The following is a 25,818-nucleotide window of genomic DNA, read 5'->3' as shown; positions in this document are numbered from 1 at the left end:
GCTCTCAGCTGGTATCTGATGAACCGTCCTCCACTCTGTCACTTCAGCCAACCGACTTGCCTCGGGGTGAATGAAGATCCAAAATAATGTCGAGTCATTATCTACTAAATTGTCAAGTATTTTATTGACTAATATTTTGTTTTTTTACAGTAAATTTAAAAAAAAAAGCAATTTAAATAAAAAGAGAATGGATTAATTTTGTGGACAACTGATGTATATTTTTTACTTTGAGAGCTTTTCTTTCTCTGTGCTGCTCCAGCTGCTGAGCTCAGCCTGCATCAGATAAACCAACAGCCCCTCTGCAACGGTCACTTTACCCCAGCTAGGGATGGGAAATAGTAAAAGTCAAAGATATGTGGAACCAGTAAACTGTCAACCATCAATACATTTTTAAGGATAATAATAAGACAAGCATACTGTTACAATTAATAGCTTAATCCTATGAACAAGTTTTTGCTGTTTCTTTCTCTGTGCTGCACTCGGCTTGTATCAGATAACCCAGCAGCCTGTCTCCCACAGTCACTTTAAGCTGTTGCTTATTTTAAAAAAAAGTCAAGGAAATCTGGTTCTACTGTTCCCTAACTCAACAAGTATTTACTAAGCCATCAAACATGTACAAAATTATTAATATTAGCCCAGGTTAATCATTTTAAATTAAGTTAGAATTGCTTACCATGTCTTTAGTTTTTTTGTTTTCTATTTATCATTTTAAACTCCTCTCCTATCTAGAGATACCAAAAGAAAAAAAAAACACCGTAGCACTAGCACACGATTAAAGAACATACTTTTTCATAGAGATTAGGACAGAGCACAAGAATGACAGGATTGAGTGGAAGTTTGATATCTTGGCCTCTAGTCAAACCTGAGCCCATATAAAAAATAAATGCATAATTAAAGATTAGCTTTGTGCATTTCATCGTAAACCAAAATGAACCAGCTTTAATAAAATTCCTCTTGTTCATGTGTGTCAGGCTTAAACACACACACACACAAAAAGAAGAGTCTCTTATTCAATATTAGTTTATGGAAAACTATTTTAATATTTAGTTGTTGTTTTTTTCTGACTGAAACAAGCCTGACCTCTACTACGTTTACACTACATCTACCGATACCTGCACAAGACATATGAGGAACATTTTTATCATCCTGTCTGATTATGCATTGCCCATGCTTGTTAGTGATTCTATTCAATCGTTCAATCTTATTTTTCCTCAATATCTTTCCTAAAACCCATTTAGTACCATCTATGGTTCAATTACTGGTTGCCATCTTCAAAACACCAGGGCAAGAACATGCATGAAGTTAAGTGTTGTAGGAAATAGACCTCCCTGAAAGGAGAAAAGTTGGAAAGAAAAAACAGGAAAACATGACCACAGAAGCAAATCCACTCAGAGCTGGTCTCCAAATTCAATTCTGAAGCAAAACTGTATCAATAGATCCACAAGTCCACCACACTTTTCAGATGTTTTTTTTTTTTTTCTAATCCTTAACTTTATAAACCATGTATCCCATATAATTGTCAATCTATTGGGAAAAAAAGGAATACACTGAAATATGTGGTTATTTACTTTCTTACATTTGTTACGCTCCTGCCCTCTACTTTCTTTTTTCTCTCTAGTTGAATGTCTGAATCTTTTAGCTCTTTGAATTCTCTCGTTACTGAAATCATCAGTACAGACAAAGTTTCAAAAAGGAACATTTATCATTTTCATATTGTTTTTTCTTGTAAGCTAACAAGTGAGCCATTCTTTATAATAAATCCCTCTAGTCAATATGTCATCACCAACAGTTTACTTCATTAGGATGAAAAAGGTGATTGGGCAGTTTAGCTGAAATGTTAATTTAGTTGATTTCTTTTATTACCTCAGAGGCAGGACTTTGATTAGACCCTAGCCTGCTAATGACCACACAGCAAACTTCCTTCTGCTTCATCTAATGTAAGTTTTTGCATCAGTGAAATAAGAACATGTTTAGTTTATGGTCAAGGATGTACTTGCAGCCAGACCCGAGCCATACAGGACACAAACTTTCATCTTTGTTACCTTCTCCCTTTTGCAAGTAATAAGCTATTTTTTTAAAAAGTAGTTGACAGTCTTTTTTTTTTTTTTGCTCGTCAATATGTGATCACAGTAAAGTCAGAAACACAAGCATTATGCTAACAAAGTATTTTTTTTCTCTCTACTAAAATGTACGATCTTTCAAATTCATCTATGTTGTGAATTCGTACTGTTAAATTCTGTGCTGTGTAATCGAAAAGATGGTGACCAAAAAAAAAACCCTGCAAGACATGTTTTTGACAACCTTGATTTGAGTTTTAACTCTGTCTGCTAGGAAGGGTCCAGTGAACATTTTAGTTTATTTTCAATTGCATCTGTTTGGCTTTCCACAAAGAAAATTTTTGTAGTCCTCCACTTGATGAAGTGTGGAAATGAGTTAAGCATGAAAATCAAGGAATGTTCAAACTGTTTAAATCATGATTTCAGCAAATGGTCTTCACTGCACATCAATGTGAAAAAATATATTTTTTTTTCCTTTCAATGTTTGTTGCACAAATTCACATACTATCTGTTCACTAATGTTCACCAACAGACAGTTCACCTCTTGTAATTGATAAGCTTATAAATGATCAATGTTATCCTTTCAGTTCCCTCCCAGTGAGGAGGTGCTTCACTGTGAGGGAACTGTCAGTCTCAAGCAGAAGATGTTAAATGATTAGCAATGTTTTATAGGTTGACGAAAGCAAAGATTGGTATTTTTTGGTAACATCAAAAGTTCATTTTTGAGGCAAACAGAAAATCCAGCTTATTGTAGTTTACTATAAACTTGGACTGAAATCCCCCTTGACAAATTTGGAAAAAAAATAAAAAATTCAGCTAAAGTGGGTGGTGCTTTAAGGCACAGAGTGACTCAGCCAAAGCACAGAGTGACTCAGCCAAAGCACAGAGTGACTCAGCCAAGTGTTGGGAGTTAAGCAAGGCTGTAGTAAGCGTTGTTATCAACTCGGCACTTTATTGTTATAGTTTTCTCCAAGTAGCTAGCGTTTGGAGAAAACCTCAACATGTGCAAAACTGAGAAACTCCATCGATCAACCAGCTGTACATTGAAGTATGTCACTGGAGATTTGTTCTCCTGCCCTCGGGATGAATCCTTGGCCCACTGCATCAGTGAAGACTGTCGCATGGGAGCAGGCATAGCGGTGATGTTCAAGAAGAAGTTTGGCCGAGTCTCAGAGTTAAAGGAGCAGAGTGAGTCAGACTAGTCTTTGTTCTTTGTTCGGTAAAAAATGTTTCATGCTTATGCACTTCATTCAAATGTCTTATTTCAACATCAAGTGCTAACTCATGTCCTGTTTTGCATTTTTAATGTATGTCCAAATAGAGAAGATGCCAGGGCAGTGTGCTGTCCTGGCACATGATCAACGTTTCATCTACTATCTGGTAAATATACCACAGTCAATTTTACTGCATAGGACTAAAGTTGGTTCATTATTCAATCTGGTAACTGTATCTTTCCTATTATTTGTGTTAGATCACAAAGAAAAAAGCAAGCCAGAAACCGACATATGCCAGCCTGAGACAGAGTCTGGAAGACATGAAGTCTCACTGCTTCCAAAATGGTGTCAATAGGATATCAATACCCCGGTTTGTAGAAACTACTACATAACTATAATAAATACCCTTCATTCTTCTTCTTTATTGGGAATAATTGTTTGTATCGTGTCTCTCAGAATTGGCTGTGGCCTGGACAAGCTGCAGTGGTCAAAGGTGTCAAAGATCCTGGAACAAGTCTTTAAAGAGACAAATATCTCTATCACTGTGTACAGCCTGCCCTGCGTTGGGTCAAAGCTGCAGATGCATGCCATATAGTACATTTTCATTGTTTCTTTTGCTTAAAATCATTTATAATCTTATAAATTATGAATGAACTCAACACTCCTTAAACAGTTTTAAGGAAACAATAACTAAGGAAACTATAAAAACATCCCCATAAGATGTTTAGATGCAAAACTTTTAACATCCCACTGATGTAAAATAAACAAATGAGGGTGGAAAACAGGGGTAAATACAACATTGTGTCCTTTTTCACCACTCATATCAGAATATAGTTAAACTCATATTACCTTCATGGTGAAATAATTTTATGTATTTTTTTCCTGAAACATAGAATTCATATTTACTAGATATAGAAACTTCTGAAGCACTTTTATCAAAGGAATAAAAGCGATATTGTTCAAATAAAAGTACCACGATGAAAACTCAGTTTCCTGCCATTGATTCATATAAGATGCAAAAACGTATTGCAAACACTGATGTTGCACTCTGTCACTACATTTTTTTAAATTCTAAAATTATATAGTTGTTGAAAATGAAACTTTCCTATAAATATGTAAATTGAAATTGTGGAAGAATTTCCTCCTCTATTTCCTGACCCAAATTAAGGAACAAAAATGTTTTCACAAGGTTTTTTGTCATGACTTTATTTTGATTCATAAGCTTGTTTTCAGACTTTTTAGACTGTGTGTTCTGTAAATTATGTTGTAAATTATGTTGTGTCTTTGAAAATTGCTTTTAAATAAAACTTAAGATCATGGTTTCTGACAACAGCTTCTTATTGTTGCGAGGGGATGACTTGTACCTGCTCAGACAAGGCTGCAGTATGTGAGAAATGTATTGGAAAACATTTTTTAAAAATTCTTAGGTTCTTTTGCCTCAAAAAATGAACTTTAGTGCTACATGTAACCCTTGTTTAGACATGAGTCTATACACAACACTGGTTAACATGGTCTAAAAGTGATCTAAGTTTACGCTTAAAAGTTACAAGGTTTACCATAGAAGTTCAGTAGGTCATGCAAAAAGTATCTAAAAAAAATATATGATGTACTTTCATCAAGTTTTTCTTTCCTCTGATACGCAGAGACTGTAACATCAATAAAAGTAAGAAAAATACAGAATGCAATAGTCAGGCAAAGGTGTCATACACCTTCCTCTGTATTTTATTTGTACAAGTTATCTCCTCATTTATGTTCTATAGACAGTTGTTGTGCAGTTCATTGATAAAGAACACATCCTGATTGAACTTTCAAAAGAACAGAGACTTTGTCTATTAGAGTGAGCAGTTACTTGGTGCACCAATAGTTGTTTAAAGATAAGCCACCAGCCAGTCAGAGATAGTAAGTAGCTGGTCCTAATGGAGGAACACCCATTTTTCAGTGGCAGCAGGATCCCAATGTGTCATTTAAGAACTGCGGGGGAAGGACAGTCTACACCTCTAGCAGTATGGGACACAAACTACCATTTGAAGTAACTAGAGCTAATAAAAATGTGAATAAAATGTGCTGCAAATTTCCTTCAAAGACAAAATTTGTTTTAAACAGAATAGAGAATTCTACATTACAAGATTATCACCATCCTGCATAAAAGTGTAAGTCTTCAGCCTTAAACAGATGTTCACATAGCAAACATTATTTTGTATAACTGTAACAGATTCACATTTAAGATCATCTCTGGTGTCTGGTGTAATAGATCACCTTTGCTTTTTGGAAACATTATTAAATTAAAGAATTAACCAAAAAAAAAAAAACTTTCACTTCACTAAAATGTGCTGTTTTGTGTTCATCATTAAAATAAAACCAAATAAAATGCACCACATTGCAAAAACTTGCAAAAGTTTTTCACACCAAGTCCTGCATTGTAACAGGACTTTACAGTAGGTGTCAAACACCTCATACTGTCACCCATAGTAGAAAAATAGAAAAGGAAAAGTTAATCTGCTAAAGACAGATTGTGTGTAAATTCTAGAGGAACCAGAAGAAGTTTCATATTTTTATCAGACAGGAGAGCAAAATGCAGTTTGACTAAAGTGAGATTCTCAACTATGAGATTATTTTTATATTGATGTGCAGTGAAGACCATTTGCTGAAATCATGATTTAAACAGTTTGAACATTCCTTGATTTTCATGCTTAACTCATTTCCACACTTCATCAAGTGGAGGACTACAAAAATTTTCTTTGTGGAAAGCCAAACAGATGCAATTGAAAATAAACTAAAATGTTCACTGGACCCTTCCTAGCAGACAGAGTTAAAACTCAAATCAAGGTTGTCAAAAACATGTCTTGCAGGGTTTTTTTTTTGGTCACCATCTTTTCGATTACACAGCACAGAATTTAACAGTACGAATTCACAACATAGATGAATTTGAAAGATCGTACATTTTAGTAGAGAGAAAAAAAATACTTTGTTAGCATAATGCTTGTGTTTCTGACTTTACTGTGATCACATATTGACGAGCAAAAAAAAAAAAAAGACTGTCAACTACTTTTTAAAAAAATAGCTTATTACTTGCAAAAGGGAGAAGGTAACAAAGATGAAAGTTTGTGTCCTGTATGGCTCGGGTCTGGCTGCAAGTACATCCTTGACCATAAACTAAACATGTTCTTATTTCACTGATGCAAAAACTTACATTAGATGAAGCAGAAGGAAGTTTGCTGTGTGGTCATTAGCAGGCTAGGGTCTAATCAAAGTCCTGCCTCTGAGGTAATAAAAGAAATCAACTAAATTAACATTTCAGCTAAACTGCCCAATCACCTTTTTCATCCTAATGAAGTAAACTGTTGGTGATGACATATTGACTAGAGGGATTTATTATAAAGAATGGCTCACTTGTTAGCTTACAAGAAAAAACAATATGAAAATGATAAATGTTCCTTTTTGAAACTTTGTCTGTACTGATGATTTCAGTAACGAGAGAATTCAAAGAGCTAAAAGATTCAGACATTCAACTAGAGAGAAAAAAGAAAGTAGAGGGCAGGAGCGTAACAAATGTAAGAAAGTAAATAACCACATATTTCAGTGTATTCCTTTTTTTCCCAATAGATTGACAATTATATGGGATACATGGTTTATAAAGTTAAGGATTAGAAAAAAAAAAAAAAACATCTGAAAAGTGTGGTGGACTTGTGGATCTATTGATACAGTTTTGCTTCAGAATTGAATTTGGAGACCAGCTCTGAGTGGATTTGCTTCTGTGGTCATGTTTTCCTGTTTTTTCTTTCCAACTTTTCTCCTTTCAGGGAGGTCTATTTCCTACAACACTTAACTTCATGCATGTTCTTGCCCTGGTGTTTTGAAGATGGCAACCAGTAATTGAACCATAGATGGTACTAAATGGGTTTTAGGAAAGATATTGAGGAAAAATAAGATTGAACGATTGAATAGAATCACTAACAAGCATGGGCAATGCATAATCAGACAGGATGATAAAAATGTTCCTCATATGTCTTGTGCAGGTATCGGTAGATGTAGTGTAAACGTAGTAGAGGTCAGGCTTGTTTCAGTCAGAAAAAAACAACAACTAAATATTAAAATAGTTTTCCATAAACTAATATTGAATAAGAGACTCTTCTTTTTGTGTGTGTGTGTGTTTAAGCCTGACACACATGAACAAGAGGAATTTTATTAAAGCTGGTTCATTTTGGTTTACGATGAAATGCACAAAGCTAATCTTTAATTATGCATTTATTTTTTATATGGGCTCAGGTTTGACTAGAGGCCAAGATATCAAACTTCCACTCAATCCTGTCATTCTTGTGCTCTGTCCTAATCTCTATGAAAAAGTATGTTCTTTAATCGTGTGCTAGTGCTACGGTGTTTTTTTTTTCTTTTGGTATCTCTAGATAGGAGAGGAGTTTAAAATGATAAATAGAAAACAAAAAAACTAAAGACATGGTAAGCAATTCTAACTTAATTTAAAATGATTAACCTGTGCTAATATTAATAATTTTGTACATGTTTGATGGCTTAGTAAATACTTGTTGAGTTAGGGAACAGTAGAACCAGATTTCCTTGACTTTTTTTTAAAATAAGCAACAGCTTAAAGTGACTGTGGGAGACAGGCTGCTGGGTTATCTGATACAAGCCGAGTGCAGCACAGAGAAAGAAACAGCAAAAACTTGTTCATAGGATTAAGCTATTAATTGTAACAGTATGCTTGTCTTATTATTATTCTTAAAAATGTATTGATGGTTGACAGTTTACTGGTTCCACATATCTTTGACTTTTACTATTTCCCATCCCTAGCTGGGGTAAAGTGACCGTTGCAGAGGGGCTGTTGGTTTATCTGATGCAGGCTGAGCTCAGCAGCTGGAGCAGCACAGAGAAAGAAAAGCTCTCAAAGTAAAAAATATACATCAGTTGTCCACAAAATTAATCCATTCTCTTTTTATTTAAATTGCTTTTTTTTTTTTAAATTTACTGTAAAAAAACAAAATATTAGTCAATAAAATACTTGACAATTTAGTAGATAATGACTCGACATTATTTTGGATCTTCATTCACCCCGAGGCAAGTCGGTTGGCTGAAGTGACAGAGTGGAGGACGGTTCATCAGATACCAGCTGAGAGCAGCACAGAGAAAGAAACGGTGAGGAAGTTAAACACAGATACATTTTTGTTTATGAAATAAACTATTCTCTGTTTTTATTATGATTTGAAATTAATATAACAATTAACATGATTTATTAAATGCTTAACTATTGAGTAGATAGTGACTATAATTTCCTTGACCTAAATTTCTTCATCAGCCTTGACTGGGATGAAGTGACTGAGAGTTGGTTCAGGCTTGGAGGTGGAGATAAAAGTTCTTTATTGGATTAAATTTATATGAATGAAGCAATATATAAAAATAAAAATAAATAAATATATAAAAAATAGAGAGGAAACTTTGTCCAACTGTAATGATTTACTTCTTGGGATGATGCATGGAGCAGGTGGTGGGATTCCCATCTGATTGTTTTTGGATCTTCAAGCAGTTGAGTTGGATGTTAGCAGACTAGCTTTTCTCCACCTCACTTCACAACCTGCTGCCTTTTGTCTTCAGGTTTCCTCTTTCACAAAAAAAGGAGGACTTCTGGGAAGCATCCAATTTATGGACTGGAATTGAATAGACCGAGCCTGGAGTCTCACAGAGAAGGGATGTCCCACTGGACAACACCGGGTGGTGTTGGTTTTTCCCACACCGGATGAAGGAGCTTCAGCAGAGTGGGATTCATTGGAATCAGGCGGAGCATGCTGGGAGTCCTGGAAGGTGGGAATCTCATGCTGAATCGAGGATTCAAACGCTGCTGATGGAGGTAAGACCAGATTTGTATCCAGGAGTGCAGAGGATGGAGCATCAGCCATGGAGCAGGGCCTCGTGATGGTTTGTCCATCTGTAGTCTGTGAGGTTGGAGCAGATGAGCTACATGCTAGTTGATTAGCTTCTTGCTGTCTTCTCTTTTGAGGCTTTTCTCTTTTAATGCGAACCATTTTTTGTTTGTTTGTTTGTTTGTTTGTTTTCTGTCAGATCAAAGTGGATCTTCCTCTAACAAATGCAACGAGTAGAATGACAGGGCCTCCGAAAAATTATTTAAAGCAGAAAAAACAGAAATCCCACCCCTTTATCTCTATTGGCTCATTCATAAAAGTGGGCTGGGGAATCTGCCAGGAGCAGGAAGATAAAAGCAGTTGGGGGTGGAGTCTATCTGCGTGAGGAGGAGCTGCATTGGTATAACTGGGTCAAAAGTCACAAAGAGGGCCTGACCCCTTATTAACCATTTGATATAAAAGAGAAGGTTCCAGAATGTTGCCTGTTTTATTTTGATAAGAACTTGATTTATATGATGCAAAAGAGAAGGTTCCAGAATGAGAAGGTTCCAGAATGTTGTCTGTTTTATTTTGATAAGAACTTGATTTATATGATGCAAAAGAGAAGGTTCCAGAATGTTGCCTGTATTATTTTGATAAGAACTTAATTTATTGTGATGCAAGAGAGAGAATATTCCAGAACATTGTCTGCTTTACATTGATATCAACTTAATTTTATATGATGCAAGAGAGAATGTTCCAGAATGAAAAGGTTCCAGAATGTTGCCTGTATTATTTTGATAAGAAATTATATGATGCAAGAGAGAGAGAATGTTCCAGAATCATGTCTGCTTTACATTGATATCAACTTAATTTATATTATGCAAAAGAGAATGTTCCAGAATGCTGCCTGCTTTACATTGATAAGAACTTAGATTTATATGTTGAAAGAGGCTCCTTGACCCTTATTCTCTGCTTGAGGAGGAGCTGCATTGGTATAACTGGGTCAAAAGTCACAAAGAGGTCCTGACCCCTTATTAACCATTTGATATAAAAGAGAAGGTTCCAGAATGTTGCCTGTTTTACATTGATAAGAACTTGATTTATATTATGCAAAAGAGAATGTTCCAGAATGCTGTCTGTTTTATTATTGATAAGAACTTATATGATGCAAGAGAGAGAATATTCCAGAATACTGCCTGTTTTATTATTGATAAGAACATATATGATGCAAGAGGGAGAATGTTCCAGAATGCTGCCTGCTTTACATTGATAAGAACTTAATTTATTGTGATGCAAGAGAGAATGTTCCAGAATGAGAATGTTCCAGAATGCTGCCTGTTTTATTATTGATAAGAACTTAATTTAAATCAAAACATATGTTTTTATACGATAAGCATTTTATGACGCAGATTTAACAGGTGTTTGTGTGCGATAAGCATTTAATGACGTAAATAAACAGATGTTTGTGTGCGATAACATCGATTTTGATTTGGGCGTGGCATTTTAATCCATCAAACTCGATTAATTAAAATTTGACACAAAGTAGTACCATATATTTTTCACATGAAGAACAAACAATAAAAGAAATAAAAGTTGATTGATCAAACTATTCTTACCTTTGTCCTACTCTGGAAGAAGAATTTCTTTGCTATCTCTGACATTACCTGAAAAGTTAGTCATAAGTTAGTACACTGCATAAAATGTTTAATGCAATGGAAAGATTAGATCATATTCGAGTGTAATAACTTGCGCAAAGTATTTTTGGCTACAACAAGTCTGACAGCCAAGAGACACTAACCTTTTTGTCCAACAGTGTTCCAAACAACAGAATGCAGAAACCCTTCAGAAACACATAAATAAGGCAGTTTCAATACATCAGAATGGCATTGCTGAGAAATCAAAGTTTAAAAATTTTGTAATTATTATTACCTGAAGTGAATTTAATAATGCAAATGCAACATGGAGTCCAAAGTTTTCTGGGGAAACCATAGTTCCGAATCCCAAAGCCCAAGTTACACCAAAAATTGGTGTTAGTACAGCCGAACACCTGACAATAACCAACAGGGCATGCCTCTCTCTTGCTTGGGCTCCAATCATTCCGACTCTTCTTCTCAAAATTTTGGATATCACCAGAGTCAGGATTATGAAGTTTATAGCCACTATTGTAAGGGCAGGGATCACAAACGCCAGTAACGTTTTATGCGTATCCCAGGCGAGCCAGCAGACATTATTTTCTCTGGTGTAGTGATTTGAGGGAGCAGTAACTGCTACTGTTATTGTTGCAATGATCAGTGGTGCTCCATATCCCAAAGAGAATCCAATGATCAGCATGGCTCTTTTAGACAGACCTCCATCAAAGACATTGAAAGTCCGGTAGAGCAACAGCAGGGCCGACGCTAGCATCCAGAAGAACAGAGCCAGGTAGAAAAAGTGGATGAAAAAGGTAGAGGCTGTGCAGGCCGGAGGGTTCTTCTGGTCTGCATCTGAAATGACTGCTCCAATAATGAACCAAATGTCTGCAATCAGTAGGGACAGAGCGATGTTGACGATGGAGACGTGACGAAAGTATGATGTCATGTTGTCCCCAATTGATTTCCAAATTATGCCTTCAATGATGAGACATATAATCAAGGAAACAATGGAACACGCAACTCCATTGTATGTTATGTAGGCTAATATAAAATTATCAGGACTGCTGGGTGACATGAGAATAGAAAACGTGGTGGTGTGGTTGCAGTGGCAGCTGATCGTTCCGTTTTCATTAAATACTAGCATGCAGCCATCATCATTCCATCCTCCAAGACCGCCAAAGAGGCTGAAATCCCAGAAAACACATTCAGGATTTCTCAATTTATCGTGTAGAACATCAAATGCTAAAGAAATATTTGTGATTTTGTTTTCGGGCCAAATAAGTGCAACCTTTCCATTGATAACTTTGGATGATGAATTGCTTTTATCCCTTGCAGGAAGCACATTATCCATGAAATAAAATACTATTGTAGTTATCGAGTGACTTCGTCCACCAGTGTCAGGTATGTCTATTTTCACAGAGGAGTTTAAGTCGCCACTGAAGGTGTTCACGAATGTAGATTTGTTCAAACAAATATGGGGTGTTTCAATGCTGAAGGACTTGTTAACGAGATGGGATGTGATGTTTTCAATGGAGTACAGTAGTGAAGAGCTGGCACTTTTTAATTTTGTTTCATCAGTGTTTCTTGTGTTGTTGTTGAGGGATTCCCACGATGTCTTTGCCTTGCCAATAGTGAGAGTGCCTGCAGTTTCCAGGATGTTCTGGAATGACAGAAAATCAACATATCAAAGCTGAAATGTATATTTCTCTTAAAAACAAACCTGACATTTACCTACCCTCATCAAATCTTGCTCTATTTTAATTCCTAATGATGATGATAAATTTGCTACATTACTAAGGATCCTCACGATGGCGTCAATGTTGGCTGGAGAGTCAGTTATTTCATCAGTGAAGTTGACAGTCACATTGCTGAGTTGCTCTAAGAACTGTGGAAGAGTGAGTTCATCCAAAACCTGTAACATATATAAAAAAATCTGTCTTTTTAAAAAGATATATTTTTAATATGATCTGAAAAGATATTGAAATTTTAGTATATTATTTTGTACTATATATAAACTGAACAAGTCCAAGTTATAATATATATATATTAATTCTCAGAAGCATTTTGTGAAATTATTGGATTATGGTTCATTCAATGATATGTAGTTTAGCAGAGGAGCAATTTGTTTCAATATAATGATTGGGAGTGAGAAAGGTCCAGAGAACAAGATGATGATCACCTCAGACTGATCCAGCAGGTTCTTCACAACTTCTAAGACACAGTTGTCTTGGATCTGTCCATAATTACCAGCCTCCTGACAAACTGCCGTTATTTCTCCCACTTTCCCCTCTGTGCAGCCCAACTTAGCCACAAAACCTAGCGGTCCGTTACCAAACGTGTCATTTCTACATGTAATATCTTTGGAGAAAGAAAAATGCTTAGTTGTGGTTAAGGTTACCATTTGAAAAATGACATGTATTTTTTCTATGTATTTGAATGTTATTTGGCCTTAATTAAAACTCACTGTTTGATGGATATAACATCAGTGTGATATTCTTTGTAAATTTTGATGAGATTTTGGATTCGCAGGTGAAGATCTTTGTAATTGAACACTTTTCCACTGTATACTTATGGGTGACATGAGATCCTTCCTTGACATCTGAAGCACAAAGTTATCAACATTACATTAGATGCTACTGAAGGGCAAAAGGGCATATTCATTAAAGAAACTTTTACAGCGCAGGCCTTGAAAAAGTATTGATGCTAATCTAAGTTTCTCATTGTGTCACAATAAACCACAAACTCCAATGTTTAGTGGGATTTTGTGGCAGACCAAGAGAAAGTAGATCAACATGTAAGGATGAATGAAAGTGATGCAAGATTTTATTTTTTTGTTAGAAAATACAGCAAGTCAATGTATTTAACATGTGTATACACTGCTGTAGTTTCAATTAGAAGACGGTTTCTTTGTGTATGTCACATCATTGTGACAGCCAGGCAGGTTTTTTCCTTGTTTGATTTTACCTGTGTTCAGAAATGTAACCGTGTAGCCATTGTTGACAGAGCAGTTCAGTGACACAGAGTGTTGTTCCTCACATTCCACTGACATGTTAACTGGATTCACGATGATTTGAGGGATCGGAATGGCTTTGGCATTTATGCTCTGTTTGAAAGTTGAATTATCTCCCCGTTTTAACTTACAGACATAAATCCCTGGTGGAAAAAAACAAAACAAAACAAAAACAAAACAGTTCACTGTTAACATTGTGATTAAGATATTATGGTGGCAGAGTAACACAACAAACATTAAATAACTTAATACAGAATACAGCACGGCAATATGTGAATCCACTCATCCCTTCATTTAAATACAGACTGCATGTGCTTGTGGAAGTCGGTACCGTAAACATTAGTTGATGCACTGGACTGCAGACGGCACAAAACTGAGTTTGTGTTTGAGAGTTTCTCCTCTGGGATAACCCAGACTCTGCCTGAAAGTGTTTTTGGGTTTAAGGGTTCATTCACACCAGCCCTGCTTGGTCGGCTTCAATCAAACTCTAGTTTGTTTGACAAAGTCGGGTTCGTTTGGGGAGATGTGAATGTGTAATGAATGAAAAAAACAAAACTTACAAACCCAGGTCTCGGTTCAGTTGAGGTGATCTCAAGTGATTGCATGTTGTCTGATATCCTTCATCAGAACAAATTCCTATCTTCCAGTTTCTAGGTTCTACACTCAACAATTTCCCACCTGATCTTCCTCATTGCTCAATCAAGTTTAAATCAACTCCAAGCTCTTCTGTTGGTTCTCTCTCTTTATGTTAACTCCACATGTTCACTTTGCAATGTGCAGAGTCTTAATGTGTGTGACTCGGAAAAATGAAATATGTATAACTTCAAATATATGAACGGATTATTCAACAAATATATTTCTATTATCCTGTAACCTATTAAAAATCTTGCAAAACATTACACATCAGCATTTTTTGCAGTGTTATGTTGAAAATAAGAAAATATCTTAGCATCTTATGGAACTAGGAATATATATCATTATTGTCAACAATACAAAAACATTCTTACCATCATTCAGTGGAAAAAAAGAAGGCATTTTTAGGACTGACTGTCCATTCTTCAAAGAAAACCCTTTCTCAATGACTGTACCCATGTGTGTCCACTCTACGCTTTTGACCAAACCAAAACTGAGTTCTTCAGGAGGAGGGCCACAGGTTACTGTCATTTCTTCCCCAGCAAATACAGTCGTGGTGTTAACTTCTTCATCTTTTTACATAAGCAAAATATTAGAAAATAATTAGACGATCCTCATTACATGCAGGTAATTCATTAGAAGACTACAGAAGAACACATTCTCCAGTTTACTTACCAACAAACTCCACTGGGTATGATTCTGCCAGGCGCTTTAACATTTCATCTTTTGCTAATTTAACTTGTGAAACATCACCTGAAGAGGCAGTGAGGGTGTAGTAAGCGATGGTACTTCCACTCCTGCAAACAACAGTCGGAGATGTAAAAAGCATTAGAAACAATTAGGATAAATATTCAATACTAATATTTATATCCTCCAAAAATGAATGGGGGCTATTGTTTTTTAATAAAAGACTACAATGTTAATTTTGTATAATCCCTAAAAAATGCTCTTGTATGCTAGAAGGAATGGAAAGCTAACTGACTGAATTCTTGTTGAATCCTTTTTACTTGAAGAAATTTCAAATTTGATTCTAAGATAGTTTATAATCAACATTTTTGGTTATAAATCAACCAACGATTGCACGTGACATGAGCACACATTTGAAAAGCTGAGGAGGTGCACCGATCCAATCAGTCCTGTCTGCTCCTACGTTTGACAAGCCGTTTCACAAGCCTGTGAACTTGTCCTACTAATTATTTATATGTAAATTGTGAAGTGCTGTGACTGACAATATTTAGCCTACATGTGTTTGGTATGAAACTAATGGCATATCTGGGAATGTTAATTATATCTTATATATCAACTTATATAGGACTTTATATACTTAAAATATTCTGTCTCCAAAGATGACCACTCTGAATGGCTTTATTTGGAAAGTTTTGACAAATTTCAAAACTGTTAAGTTTGTGCAATATTATGTGTATGTGTGTGTGTGGGTGTGTGTGTGTGTGTGTGTGTGTGTGTGTGTGTGGGGGGGTGTGTGGGTGTGTGTTTGTGTGTGTGTGTGTGTGCGTGTGTGTGTACACAGGTGTCCAAACGTGCATATTTCAAATGTATATAAAAACAGACTAACCTGAAGGTCAAACTCTGGACTGTACATGTTTTTGACACAAACTCCTGACACTTGTTTTTAGCCTGTTTAAGACAAAAAGAAAGTCAAACCACAAATAAAAATGTCTCTCTTTATCTAGAAATTCTTCAATAGGGTTACAACAATAAAGATGGATATAAATTAATACTTACCGCATCATAGACATCTTCATAAACTTTACTGGATGGATCATTGTATGAGTCATCGAAATCCATGTTAATTGTGAAGGTTCCATTAACCTGTATTATTGTTGTATTTACCATTCCTGTTGTCATTATTTCTGATTTAGGTGCATTTGAAGTTGTCTCAACCACTGTTTGTTTTGTGGTTACATTTGCCATTGTGGTGTCAGGTATTGTTTCTGGTGTGGTGGCATTTGACATAGTTGTGTTTAGAGTTATTTTCTGTGTGGTTGCTTGTGTTACTGTTGATATTAATGTTCTATCTGATGTAACTATATCTACCACTGTATTATTAACTGCTATTGGTGTTGTGGTTACATTGGTCAGTATGCTCTTATGTATTTGTTGTGAAGTTGCATTTGACATTGTTGTGTTTAGGGTTATTCCCTGTGTTGTGTTTTGACTTTGGTTTATTGTGGTTTCATTTGTCACTTTTGTGCTCAGGCCCATTCCTGATGAGGTTGCATCTGTTGATCTTGTTGTCAAAGCTGTTTCTGTTGAATTTGTGTGTGTGTGTGTCGTGGTGGGGGTTGTTTCTGGTGAGGTTGCATGTGTTACTGTTGTGTTTACCATTGTCTCTGGTTCAGATGCATTTGACGTTGTGTTTAGAGTTATTCCCTGTGTTGTGTTTTGACTTTGGTTTATTGTGGTTTTATTTGTCACTCTTTTGCTCAGGCCCATTCCTGATGAGGTTGCATCTGTTAATCTAGTATTCAGTGTTGTTTCTGATGAATATGTGTGTGTGTTTGTCATGGTTGGGGTTGTTTCTGTTGAATTTGTGTGTGTGTCTGTCGTGGTGGGGATTGTTTCTGGTGATGTTGCATGTGTTACTGTTGTCTTTACCATTGTCTCTGGTTCAGATGCATTTGACGTTGTCACCACTGCTATTTGCGTTCTGGTTACACCTGCTGTTGTATCAGGTATTATTTCTATTGAAATTGCATTTGACATTGTTGTGTTTAGGGTTATTCCCTGTGTTGTGTTTTGACTTTGGTTTATTGTGGTTTTATTTGTCACTCTTGTGCTCAGGCCCATTCCTGATGAGGTTGCATCTGTTAATCTAGTATTCAGTGTTGTTTCTGATGAATTTGTGTGTGTGTCTGTCGTGGTTGGGGTTGTTTCTGGTGAAGTTGCATTTGCATTTGACATTGTTGTGTTTAGAGATGTTCCCAGTGCAGTGACATGTGTTACTGCTGAACTTGGTCTTATTTCTGGTGTAACTGTATATGTCACTGTTGTCTCACTGCCTGTGTTTCTTGTGGTTTCATTTGTTACTCTTATGTTCAGGCCCATTCCTGATGAGGTTTCATCTATTGATCTTGTTGTCAAAGCTGTTTCTGTTGAATTTGTGTGTGTGTCTGTCGTGCTTGGGGTTGTTTCCGGTGAGGTTGCATGTGTTGCCTCTGGTTCAGATGCATTTGACGTTGTCTCCAGTGCTATTTGTGTTCTGGTTACACCTGCTGTGGTATCAGGCATTATTTCTATTGAAATTGCATTTGGCATTGTTGTGTTTAGGGTTATTCCCTGTCTGGTTGCATGTGTTACTGTTTCTGGTGTAACTGCATCTACCACTGTTGTCTCAACAGTGATTTTTGCTGTGGTTACGTTTGTCACAGTTCCTGGTGAGTTTCCATCTAGTAATCCCATATTTAGAGTTCTTCCCGTAGAATATGCATCTGTTTCTGTGTTTCCCAGTGTCTTTGCTGTAGCTGCATATGAAGTTGTCTCAAGTGGTATTTGTGTTGTGGTTACATTTGTCATTGTTGTGAGAGGGTTTTTTTTACTTAAAGAAACTATTGTGTCTTGACTTGGTTCTAGTGTGTTCACATTTGATGGTTTTTTTGATTCTATGCTAACATCTCCAATTGTTGTGTCATTTGCTCTTTCTGATGTGGTTTCATTCATCACTCGCGTATCTGTTGTTACACCACTGACCAGTGTTATATTTTGTATTATTTGTATTGTTGCTGTTTCCATGGCTTTACTAGATTCCAATTCTTTTGACAATGTTGTGTTTGTAACTTTATTGTCTGAAGTTAAATAATTTATTGATGGTGTTGATGTCACTGTAAAAAAAGAGAAAAAAAATCAAAGAACATTAAGTTTAAAAAAAAATACATTTAAAAAGCTAACAGAAGGACTTAATTGTTTTTAAGGATTTGAGAGCAAAAATATTTAAATGTTAAATCAATAAAATATAGTATCTTTCACACATTCAAAACATTTGTGTGAAACTGAAGAGCTGAATTATTGTTTCTGCTGTGCAACTTAAGACATCCAAATTGTCCAAATTGTCACCTGTTCACAATTACGCACTTTGTTTAATTTCACTTTACATCGACATACAAATTCATGTAGCTCTATCACACTATCACATAAAAACCAGAGAAAATACACTAAACTTGGTGATTTGATGTGACAAAATAAAAGTTTGCTTTGTAAAAATATGTTTTCATGACATAATCTGCACATGAAACGTCAGAATTTATGACTAGAAGCTGAACCTGTTTGCTGAAACAAACTCTAAGCTCTGTTCATCTGTTGAGCTACAACTCAGATCTTCATGTTTTTCATACCTGTGGGAGGTGGAGGAGTTGTATCGCACTTAGAGGCGTCTGTGAAGTAAGAGAAGAAACAAAACTAAATAAAAGCAACAGATGTAGGATCATTAGGACTAGAGTCTGAAATCCATATTTGCATTCAAAGTCTCTACAGCTGCTATTCCATTACGAATGTTTGCTAAACTTTGTTGATATTCTGCTAACGTCATCCTCCTGTCACTTCCTGTCGTCTTCTTCGTCTTTTCCACCAGTAGAAACATTCAGCTGTTGATCAGTGACTCGTGATGTGAAAAAGTGTTTCCATTGCAATTGTACAAACTACACAAATTTCAACATGACTGGAAAACTCACTCATCCTAATGCAAAACTTTTTTATAAATAACGTGAGTTTTTTTGTTGTTTTTTTTTCTAAATTGCTGTGTTTTCATTAAGCTAATTTATTTTCACAATTCCAATTTGTGTGAATATGATCAATCGAACGCAACTATTGATGTTGGACAGATGTCTATTTGATTAACACTAACAACATTTATTAAAAAGAGAAACAAAAAACAGAATGCTTACTTGTAACGGGCTGACAGAACTCGTCATTGGGAGGAAGTCCATATAAACATGTACAGGTCTGATTGTTGCATGAGTTGGTGTTGCTGTTACACGTGTCACATGGCCAAGCAAAGCCGCTCTCACACTGACACTGGAGCCCATTAGCAGAGTTTGGATCACAGGCTGTTTCAAAAACAGACAGACAGTTTTTTAATTCTCATTTAATCTGATTCACAAGGTAAACCACTTGTTACTTACCTGTGGTGAAGGACATCTCTTTCACTCCCACAGACTGAGAGAGGGCTAATGGGAAGGAAATGTTTTGCAGAGTACTTCTGAAGGAGCTGAATATACTTGACGAAACACTAGAGGTTGGGATGAACAAGACAATGCCCACATTGATGTCCGCAGCGTCTGTGTGTGAGAGGTAAGAGGAGAGTTGATGAAGCTTGTTGATGAGAAACACTTTCCACATTAACATATTAACTTCAGGCAAACTTTAAGAGGCTCAGTTACTTTTAGAAACAAGACAAAACTGTGCATGAGCTCAGTATAGAGCTGAACAGATTTATTTCACGCCAAATCATCGACTCTTGTTCTTAGGACACTTGGTAACCCCTCTCCCTGTGTGCTTAAGGTCATCATCTGTTTGCTCCCAAGGTTTAACATCCAGGTGGAGTCTAGATGTTGCTTCAATTATATCCTGGGAAACTTCTTCCATGTTACCTGACCTAAGTGCGTTGATTAGAGACACAGCTGCGGATGTATTTTAAGGCCATAGCACCAGTAAACATCTCTCTGGTTTGACACCATGGGAAAATCAAAAGAAATCAGCCAAGATATCAAAAGTAGAATTGATTGCAGAGCTGAATGATCCTTGGGAACAATTTCCAGATGCTTAAAGTTGCAGCAATAATCCGTTCAAACAATTACACCCAGATATACATGATGGGAATGTCCAATCATCATACCACTCAAGAAGACAGGTTCTGGGACACAGAACCTGTCTTCTTGAGTGGTATCCCAACTGTGAGGGCCTGCAGCATCATGTTGTGGTGCAGGAGGATCTGGTACACTGGTGTTACGGGTGTTGTTTACTCTTCTCCCAGCTCCTACTTAACTTCTCCACCAGAGGGCAAATTTTCTAGAAGTTGTACCTATTCAAATGTCAGCATATGCATTTTTAAACCCTCTCTAAACCTACCTGTTTGGCTGCTGTTCAGCTGGCAGAACTGACCATCAGCTGGCAGGTCATTAATGCAGCCACATGTGTCACCACGCATGACGTCACACACTCCATATGCAATGCAGGTGTTATTAGACCAGGCAAAGTTCTTCTCACACACACACTGGTTCCCATCTATGTCGGGTGAGCACACTGTGGGGAAAAAACATCAGCACACAGTGGAAATGTTTAATGCAACACTTGCTGAAAGACTTCATATGTTAATCTATTAACTGAAAAATACCTGTTGTGGTGTCCATACTGGAAATCTGACTTGTGCCGTTGATCAGTATGGGGAAACTGAGGTTATTCAGAAACAGTTCAAGAGCCTCCAGCTCAGGAAGGCCCAACACAGCTTGGAACTCATAATCATTTGTTGGAACTAGAGTGGAAACAGATACAGACGTCAAAACCTTTATGTTGATTCTATAAGGCATATTTTATAAGTAAATAAAGACCATTGTGTTTTGCAGTGACTCACCTTCTCTTTTCTGTCTCTCATGAAGCAGTGAGTTGATTTCCATCATGTCCTGTAAAAATCATCAGATTAATCCAACTGTGAAATCAATACTGATCAATGATTGTTTTTGGTATTATTCTGAGACAAAATATTGTTTGTATGCTTACCTCATAGAGGGGTGTGAATCCCGGCTGGCTCTCAGTGTAGCAAATAACCAGAGGAATAAACCCAAACCACACTGCTTTAGGGAAAACCATTCTCACTTAGGAGAGAATAAAAATACAAAAAAAAAAAAAAAACAACAACATTTATCACTAGCGACACACTGTGTTTCGCACATTTTTTTTTAAAGCTACAAGGAAGTAATAAATAAACATGTGTGGAAAGAGAAAAGGGAGAAAAGCAAATGCAAAGTATTCTAATAGAACATTTTTAACTGTTTTCCTTTTAGAATACAGTTTAGAATAAAGCTCAAAGGTGAAGAGCAGAAAATGTTAAAGGTCATATTTAACTTATCCTTCTCACTCAAAAAACCTTTTGCGTCTTTACCTTTGGCTCCTCGCTTATTAAAGATCTTATTTCCTGTACACTTTTAAAACTGTTTGATTTACAGAAACAAAAATGTGAGTTTTAAACAAAGGAGAGAAGAATAAAGCAATTTAGTGGTTCCAACGTTGTTTTCATTAACTTGTCCCTTGTTGGGGATTTCATATTAGCTGCAGTTGTCGGCACACAAAGTTACACTGGTACTCAGTAAATTCTCGAGACAAAATAACAGAAGATTGAATTAAACTAATTCAAATGACTGTAGGGTCATTCGCACCATTCTCCAGGTACTCTGAGAATGGACTGAGAAGTCTTCATGAGCTCCTGGTTTAACCTGTGTAAGGTCGTAGTTGTATGGGGCAGTGAAATAATAATCAGAAAGATCACTAGAAGTGATCACATAGCTGGTTTTGAAAGTCCTACTGGCGAGTAGGTAGTAAGAACAGAACCATTGTCATTAACTGGTTCAACATGGCTGAATACATTTGTATAAAAACTCTCATAAAAGAATCTAGCTCTAGTGGGTGACACATGTATTCATGGAAAATACTCCAGGAAGCTCACAAACGGCTCAGCGTCTCTGTATTGGAACATGAGCAGGAAATGGAATATTCAATCCTGACACAACTTCCTTGAACACAGCGACAGGTGTGTCTTATTTTACAGACACAACGGTGATTCTACGGTCTGCCAAGGGCTTAGGCAAAAAGAAAAGCAATGAGTTAATCATTCCCTGAGATCTTGTCAAAAATATTAAGTTAGTTACTAAATGGCTTAAGTTAGTTACTTAAGCTTACTAGAGAAAAGCTGATTCAAAATGAAGTTTAATAATTAATTCTACAAATAACATCATCCTTATAGTAACAGATATTACACAAAGCTCAGTCAGGTTTAAGTCCAGAATGTCGAACCACTGGTGATTTAGCCTTTCTGTAAATCAGTGACTTATATTTGTGATTATTATTTTTTAATTGTATTTTTTATTTTTTTTAATTATTATGGTTATTACTATTTTCTCTTTTTTTCTCATGTGGACCTAGTTGTGTCTTTAATAAAGCTGATGATGATTATCATCATCAACATTTCTTAGCAAATATTATGTTTCCTTCTTATGCAAAATTCTGATCAGTGAAAATGACAAATTTCTCCAACTATCTCAAAGTTTTCTGCTAATACAACTTGGTCAGTACAAAGAAGGCTGTGAGGTCTAAAGGTTTGTAAAAATCCATTTCCAGGGGATCGGTGGTTTCAGTTTGTCTTGTAACCGGAGGGTTGTCGGTTTGAATTCCCGTCTGTCTCATCCTTGGGAAAAACATTTCACTCACATTGTCTCCTGCTGGTGGTGCCACAGCTTAGCAGCTGTGACAGCAATGTAGCTTGCCTCCATAAGTGTGTGAATGTGTGTGTGAATGCATGAATGATTGGATGTAGTGTGAAGTGGTTAGGAGTCCTGTGGATAGGAAAAGGCTCCATTCAGGTTCAGGCCATTTGAGGCAGAAAGTGTCCACAGATCCCCAGACTATCCAACATTTCATACATTTCTTGCCTATTCTAGGACTTAGCAGGTGAATTTAGGTGGACAAAGCCTTATTAAGTAGGAGTTCTGTCCATCTAAGGTGGTAATGCTGTTGTCCTTACAATGAAAACAAGTTATTCCACTGGATAAGCTGAAGTAAACTTCTGTCTTCACTTCTTACAGATGTCTTATTTTTCATTGGGGTTTTTGTCAATCTGGACAGATAATGTCACTTCTGCTCTCACTGACCTATTCGGCTGACGAACAGGAACCGGTGCTGCTAGCTGGAACAACATATTCCCTTTTTGAACTGCTTCATTTGACCTGGCGTCAAGGCCACTAACCATCCGCCTACTTGCCTGTAATAGCAACACTTCGCTGTGCATAAATAAAGGATGTTATGTTCATAGGCATGGAAACATGGTTCACCTGCAGAGAGCTGTTCGCGTGAGTTTTGAGATGAATTTGTTTGAATGATTTGCATCTCATAATACAATAAGCCACTATACTTAGGAAAATGAAGGTTAGTTGTACATGTACATGTAAATAAAATGTCAGCCGAAATCAATATTGAACTATCAGGAAAAAAAATATGCACACAACAAGTTGTGTGCATATTTTTTCATCAGAATGTTTAAATCCTGTTTCTGTGACCATAAAGGCAGAATTTATATTTATCATATCACTGCTCTCCTCTAACCGCCTTGAAAATGCTCTCACTGGACTCTTACAGTTAGCAAAACCTCCCACACTGACAACATCTTTAATTATTGTTATCAGAATGCTAAAAATATTAAAGAAGTAGTGCTCATTTTAATGCCTGCAAACTCTGTGAAGTGTCTCTCATGTCAACAATCTTAATCTGTGTATTTAGAATTTTTTTCCAATACTCTTTTTCAAAGATTTTGATCATTTCTAATTAACTTTTAACCATGATTGATTTGTCGTTTTGTAACTGAATAGTCAACTGTCCATTGGAATGCAATACCAAGCCAAGAGACAATAGTTTCCACGATGATTTTAGATACTCTTTGTGGGTAGAACTCCAGTCCTTTACTAATCGGTAAAGTGGTTCCTACGCCGTCCTCTCTACCAGACGTTGCTGAGTAACCACAGATCTCTTTGCTTTCTCAGAAAAAAGAGAAACCAATAATTTCATCTCAGAAAGAATACATTTCTGGAATTATTCAAACGAAATTCACAATTGTTACCTTCACTGAGTATTAACCGACTCCAAAAAAAGGGGAATCTTTTATCTTTGTTTTAGATTGTCTGCTTTTAGTATCTAATCTCTTGTCTCCAGTAATGTTTTGTGTTGAATTGTATAAACCTAAAAAAAAATCCAAAAAGAATTTAAAGAAAAGAAGAGCTGCTGTTATTTTAAAGAGATATTATATTTTTGTCTGTTCTGTAAATAAAAACAATATAGCTGGAGTTCAAATATGTAATCATTTCTTAAATACCAAGCTCCACTAAACATCATAAGGTGCTACTATAGTTACATGCTGTAAGAAAAGAGTGTGAAATAAGATGATTACCTGTCACCTTGTCCTACGTCCAAACAAGTTGTGTCAGAACTGATCATTACTTTTCCTGCTCACATTCAAACGCAGACACAAACTGAGCTTCCTGGAGTATTTTCCCAGGAGTCACAAGCGTTATCTAACTCCAGTCAAATGCTCGTTTCCTGCTGTAGTTCAGCATAGTTGTTCTTCTGTCTCTATTTCAGGAATTGAATCATTTTAAATTCAAATTCAAAAATACTTTATTGATCCCAAAGGGAAAATAAAATACACACATTCTAAAGGAATTATGTGTAACTAAACAAATGTATATAAAAATGTCAAAAAAATTACACAAAATAAAGTTGATTTGGGGGCATGTTCACACTCAAACATGCTAAAGATTTTCATTAGGACATCACAATGTTTACTACTGGTTTTGAAGATTATGTATTTTCCTGGCCCATAGTGACATTTGTAGCGCAATCAAGTAACTATGTTACCTTCAGTTGTTATAAAAATGCTGACTATATCAAATTCGACTTCGCTCATTAATGGCTTGAAATGAACTCTCACGCGGTCTTAAGAGACAGGGTCCAATGGACTCTGCAAGTTTTATACCCTATGGGTGATCAGGTGGGGTCACACTAGATGTACTTTTACAAAGTTTATTTTTGTGTAGTTTCAGGGTCTGACAGTCTGACGGGACACACACTGCTTCCCCGCTGTCTGACATCTGCCCCGCGCCACCTGAGTGTCACGGTAAAAGACCAGGAAGGTTAAGAAGCTCCTGCTCCTTTTGATACCCCACCTTCAGCATGTCATTGCCTTTCTCCATTAAGCCTTTAGCAATATAAGACGAGCTCAGACAATGCGGTTCCACTTCCACCAGATGAATGCTAATTGGTTCTTCCGCTAGTCTGGCGGAAAATAACACTATGACATTATGTAAAGGTCAAAAAAGTCAATATGACATAATACTGCATCTTTAAGCAACCTTTTCCCATAGTCATTTATCTATACACTATGATGGCAGTCTCACAAAAAGGTGGGGTTACATATGTACAATATAAAAATACACTGATATTGCTCATTGGAGTAGTCAAAGTTTATTTTCAGCAGTTCAACATTTTTTTAACAGTATTTTTCAGTATATTACAACCAATCTTAAATTGCTAAAACACATACCTTTTGACAAGATGGGAGTGGGCACGTTATCATCAGCCCAAAGTTCATTTTATTTCTGAGTTGTATCTGCGTGTTGGTCCTCTATGCCCACATACGGTGCCGCTACT

General features: G+C 36.4%; 2 protein-coding genes across 2 annotated transcripts in view; one reads left to right on the top strand and one right to left on the bottom strand.

Moving 5' to 3' along the window:
- The window catches only part of LOC106907708 (uncharacterized), a 28,840-nt gene extending 4,154 nt beyond the window's left edge, over window positions 1–24,686 (bottom strand). Inside the window, exons 1-18 of the mRNA XM_088001980.1 lie at window positions 24,560–24,686; window positions 20,981–21,221; window positions 20,744–20,881; window positions 20,479–20,652; window positions 19,533–19,688; window positions 19,296–19,457; window positions 18,747–18,785; window positions 16,141–18,236; window positions 15,971–16,032; window positions 15,073–15,194; window positions 14,772–14,969; window positions 13,719–13,907; window positions 13,219–13,353; window positions 12,934–13,112; window positions 12,490–12,666; window positions 11,053–12,414; window positions 10,922–10,963; window positions 10,740–10,787 (exon numbers count right to left, since the gene is read on the bottom strand). Coding sequence (XP_087858106.1) covers window positions 10,740–10,787; window positions 10,922–10,963; window positions 11,053–12,414; window positions 12,490–12,666; window positions 12,934–13,112; window positions 13,219–13,353; window positions 13,719–13,907; window positions 14,772–14,969; window positions 15,073–15,194; window positions 15,971–16,032; window positions 16,141–18,236; window positions 18,747–18,785; window positions 19,296–19,457; window positions 19,533–19,688; window positions 20,479–20,652; window positions 20,744–20,881; window positions 20,981–21,026 — 5,325 coding nt within the window. The 5' untranslated portion in view covers window positions 21,027–21,221; window positions 24,560–24,686. The remainder of the gene's footprint in view (window positions 1–10,739; window positions 10,788–10,921; window positions 10,964–11,052; window positions 12,415–12,489; window positions 12,667–12,933; window positions 13,113–13,218; window positions 13,354–13,718; window positions 13,908–14,771; window positions 14,970–15,072; window positions 15,195–15,970; window positions 16,033–16,140; window positions 18,237–18,746; window positions 18,786–19,295; window positions 19,458–19,532; window positions 19,689–20,478; window positions 20,653–20,743; window positions 20,882–20,980; window positions 21,222–24,559) is intronic.
- LOC148153004 (ADP-ribose glycohydrolase OARD1-like) lies at window positions 421–5,580 on the top strand. Its single transcript, XM_088001983.1, has 4 exons — window positions 421–3,245; window positions 3,379–3,437; window positions 3,529–3,641; window positions 3,728–5,580. Exons 1-4 carry the CDS (start codon window positions 3,059–3,061, stop codon window positions 3,864–3,866), a joined length of 498 nt encoding a protein of 165 aa, XP_087858109.1. The 5' UTR covers window positions 421–3,058; the 3' UTR covers window positions 3,867–5,580.
- Window positions 24,687–25,818: the final 1,132 nt, after the last annotated feature.

Source organism: Poecilia mexicana, unplaced genomic scaffold (genome assembly GCF_051168715.1).
Source record: "Poecilia mexicana isolate PSO_F unplaced genomic scaffold, ASM5116871v1 scaffold_21, whole genome shotgun sequence".
Lineage (NCBI taxonomy): Eukaryota > Metazoa > Chordata > Actinopteri > Cyprinodontiformes > Poeciliidae > Poecilia > Poecilia mexicana.
Note: the sequence above shows the minus strand (reverse complement) of the source record. Positions and strands in the feature narration are given on the sequence as shown.

Coding starts and splice junctions, on each gene's coding strand:
- LOC148153004 (XM_088001983.1), top strand. CDS start 3,059: ATGTGCAAAACTGAGAAACTCCATCGATCAACCAGCTGTACATTGAAG. Junction 3,246..3,378: donor CTCAGAGTTAAAGGAGCAGA/GTGAGTCAGACT, acceptor ATGTCCAAATAG/AGAAGATGCCAGGGCAGTGT. Junction 3,642..3,727: donor AATAGGATATCAATACCCCG/GTTTGTAGAAAC, acceptor CGTGTCTCTCAG/AATTGGCTGTGGCCTGGACA.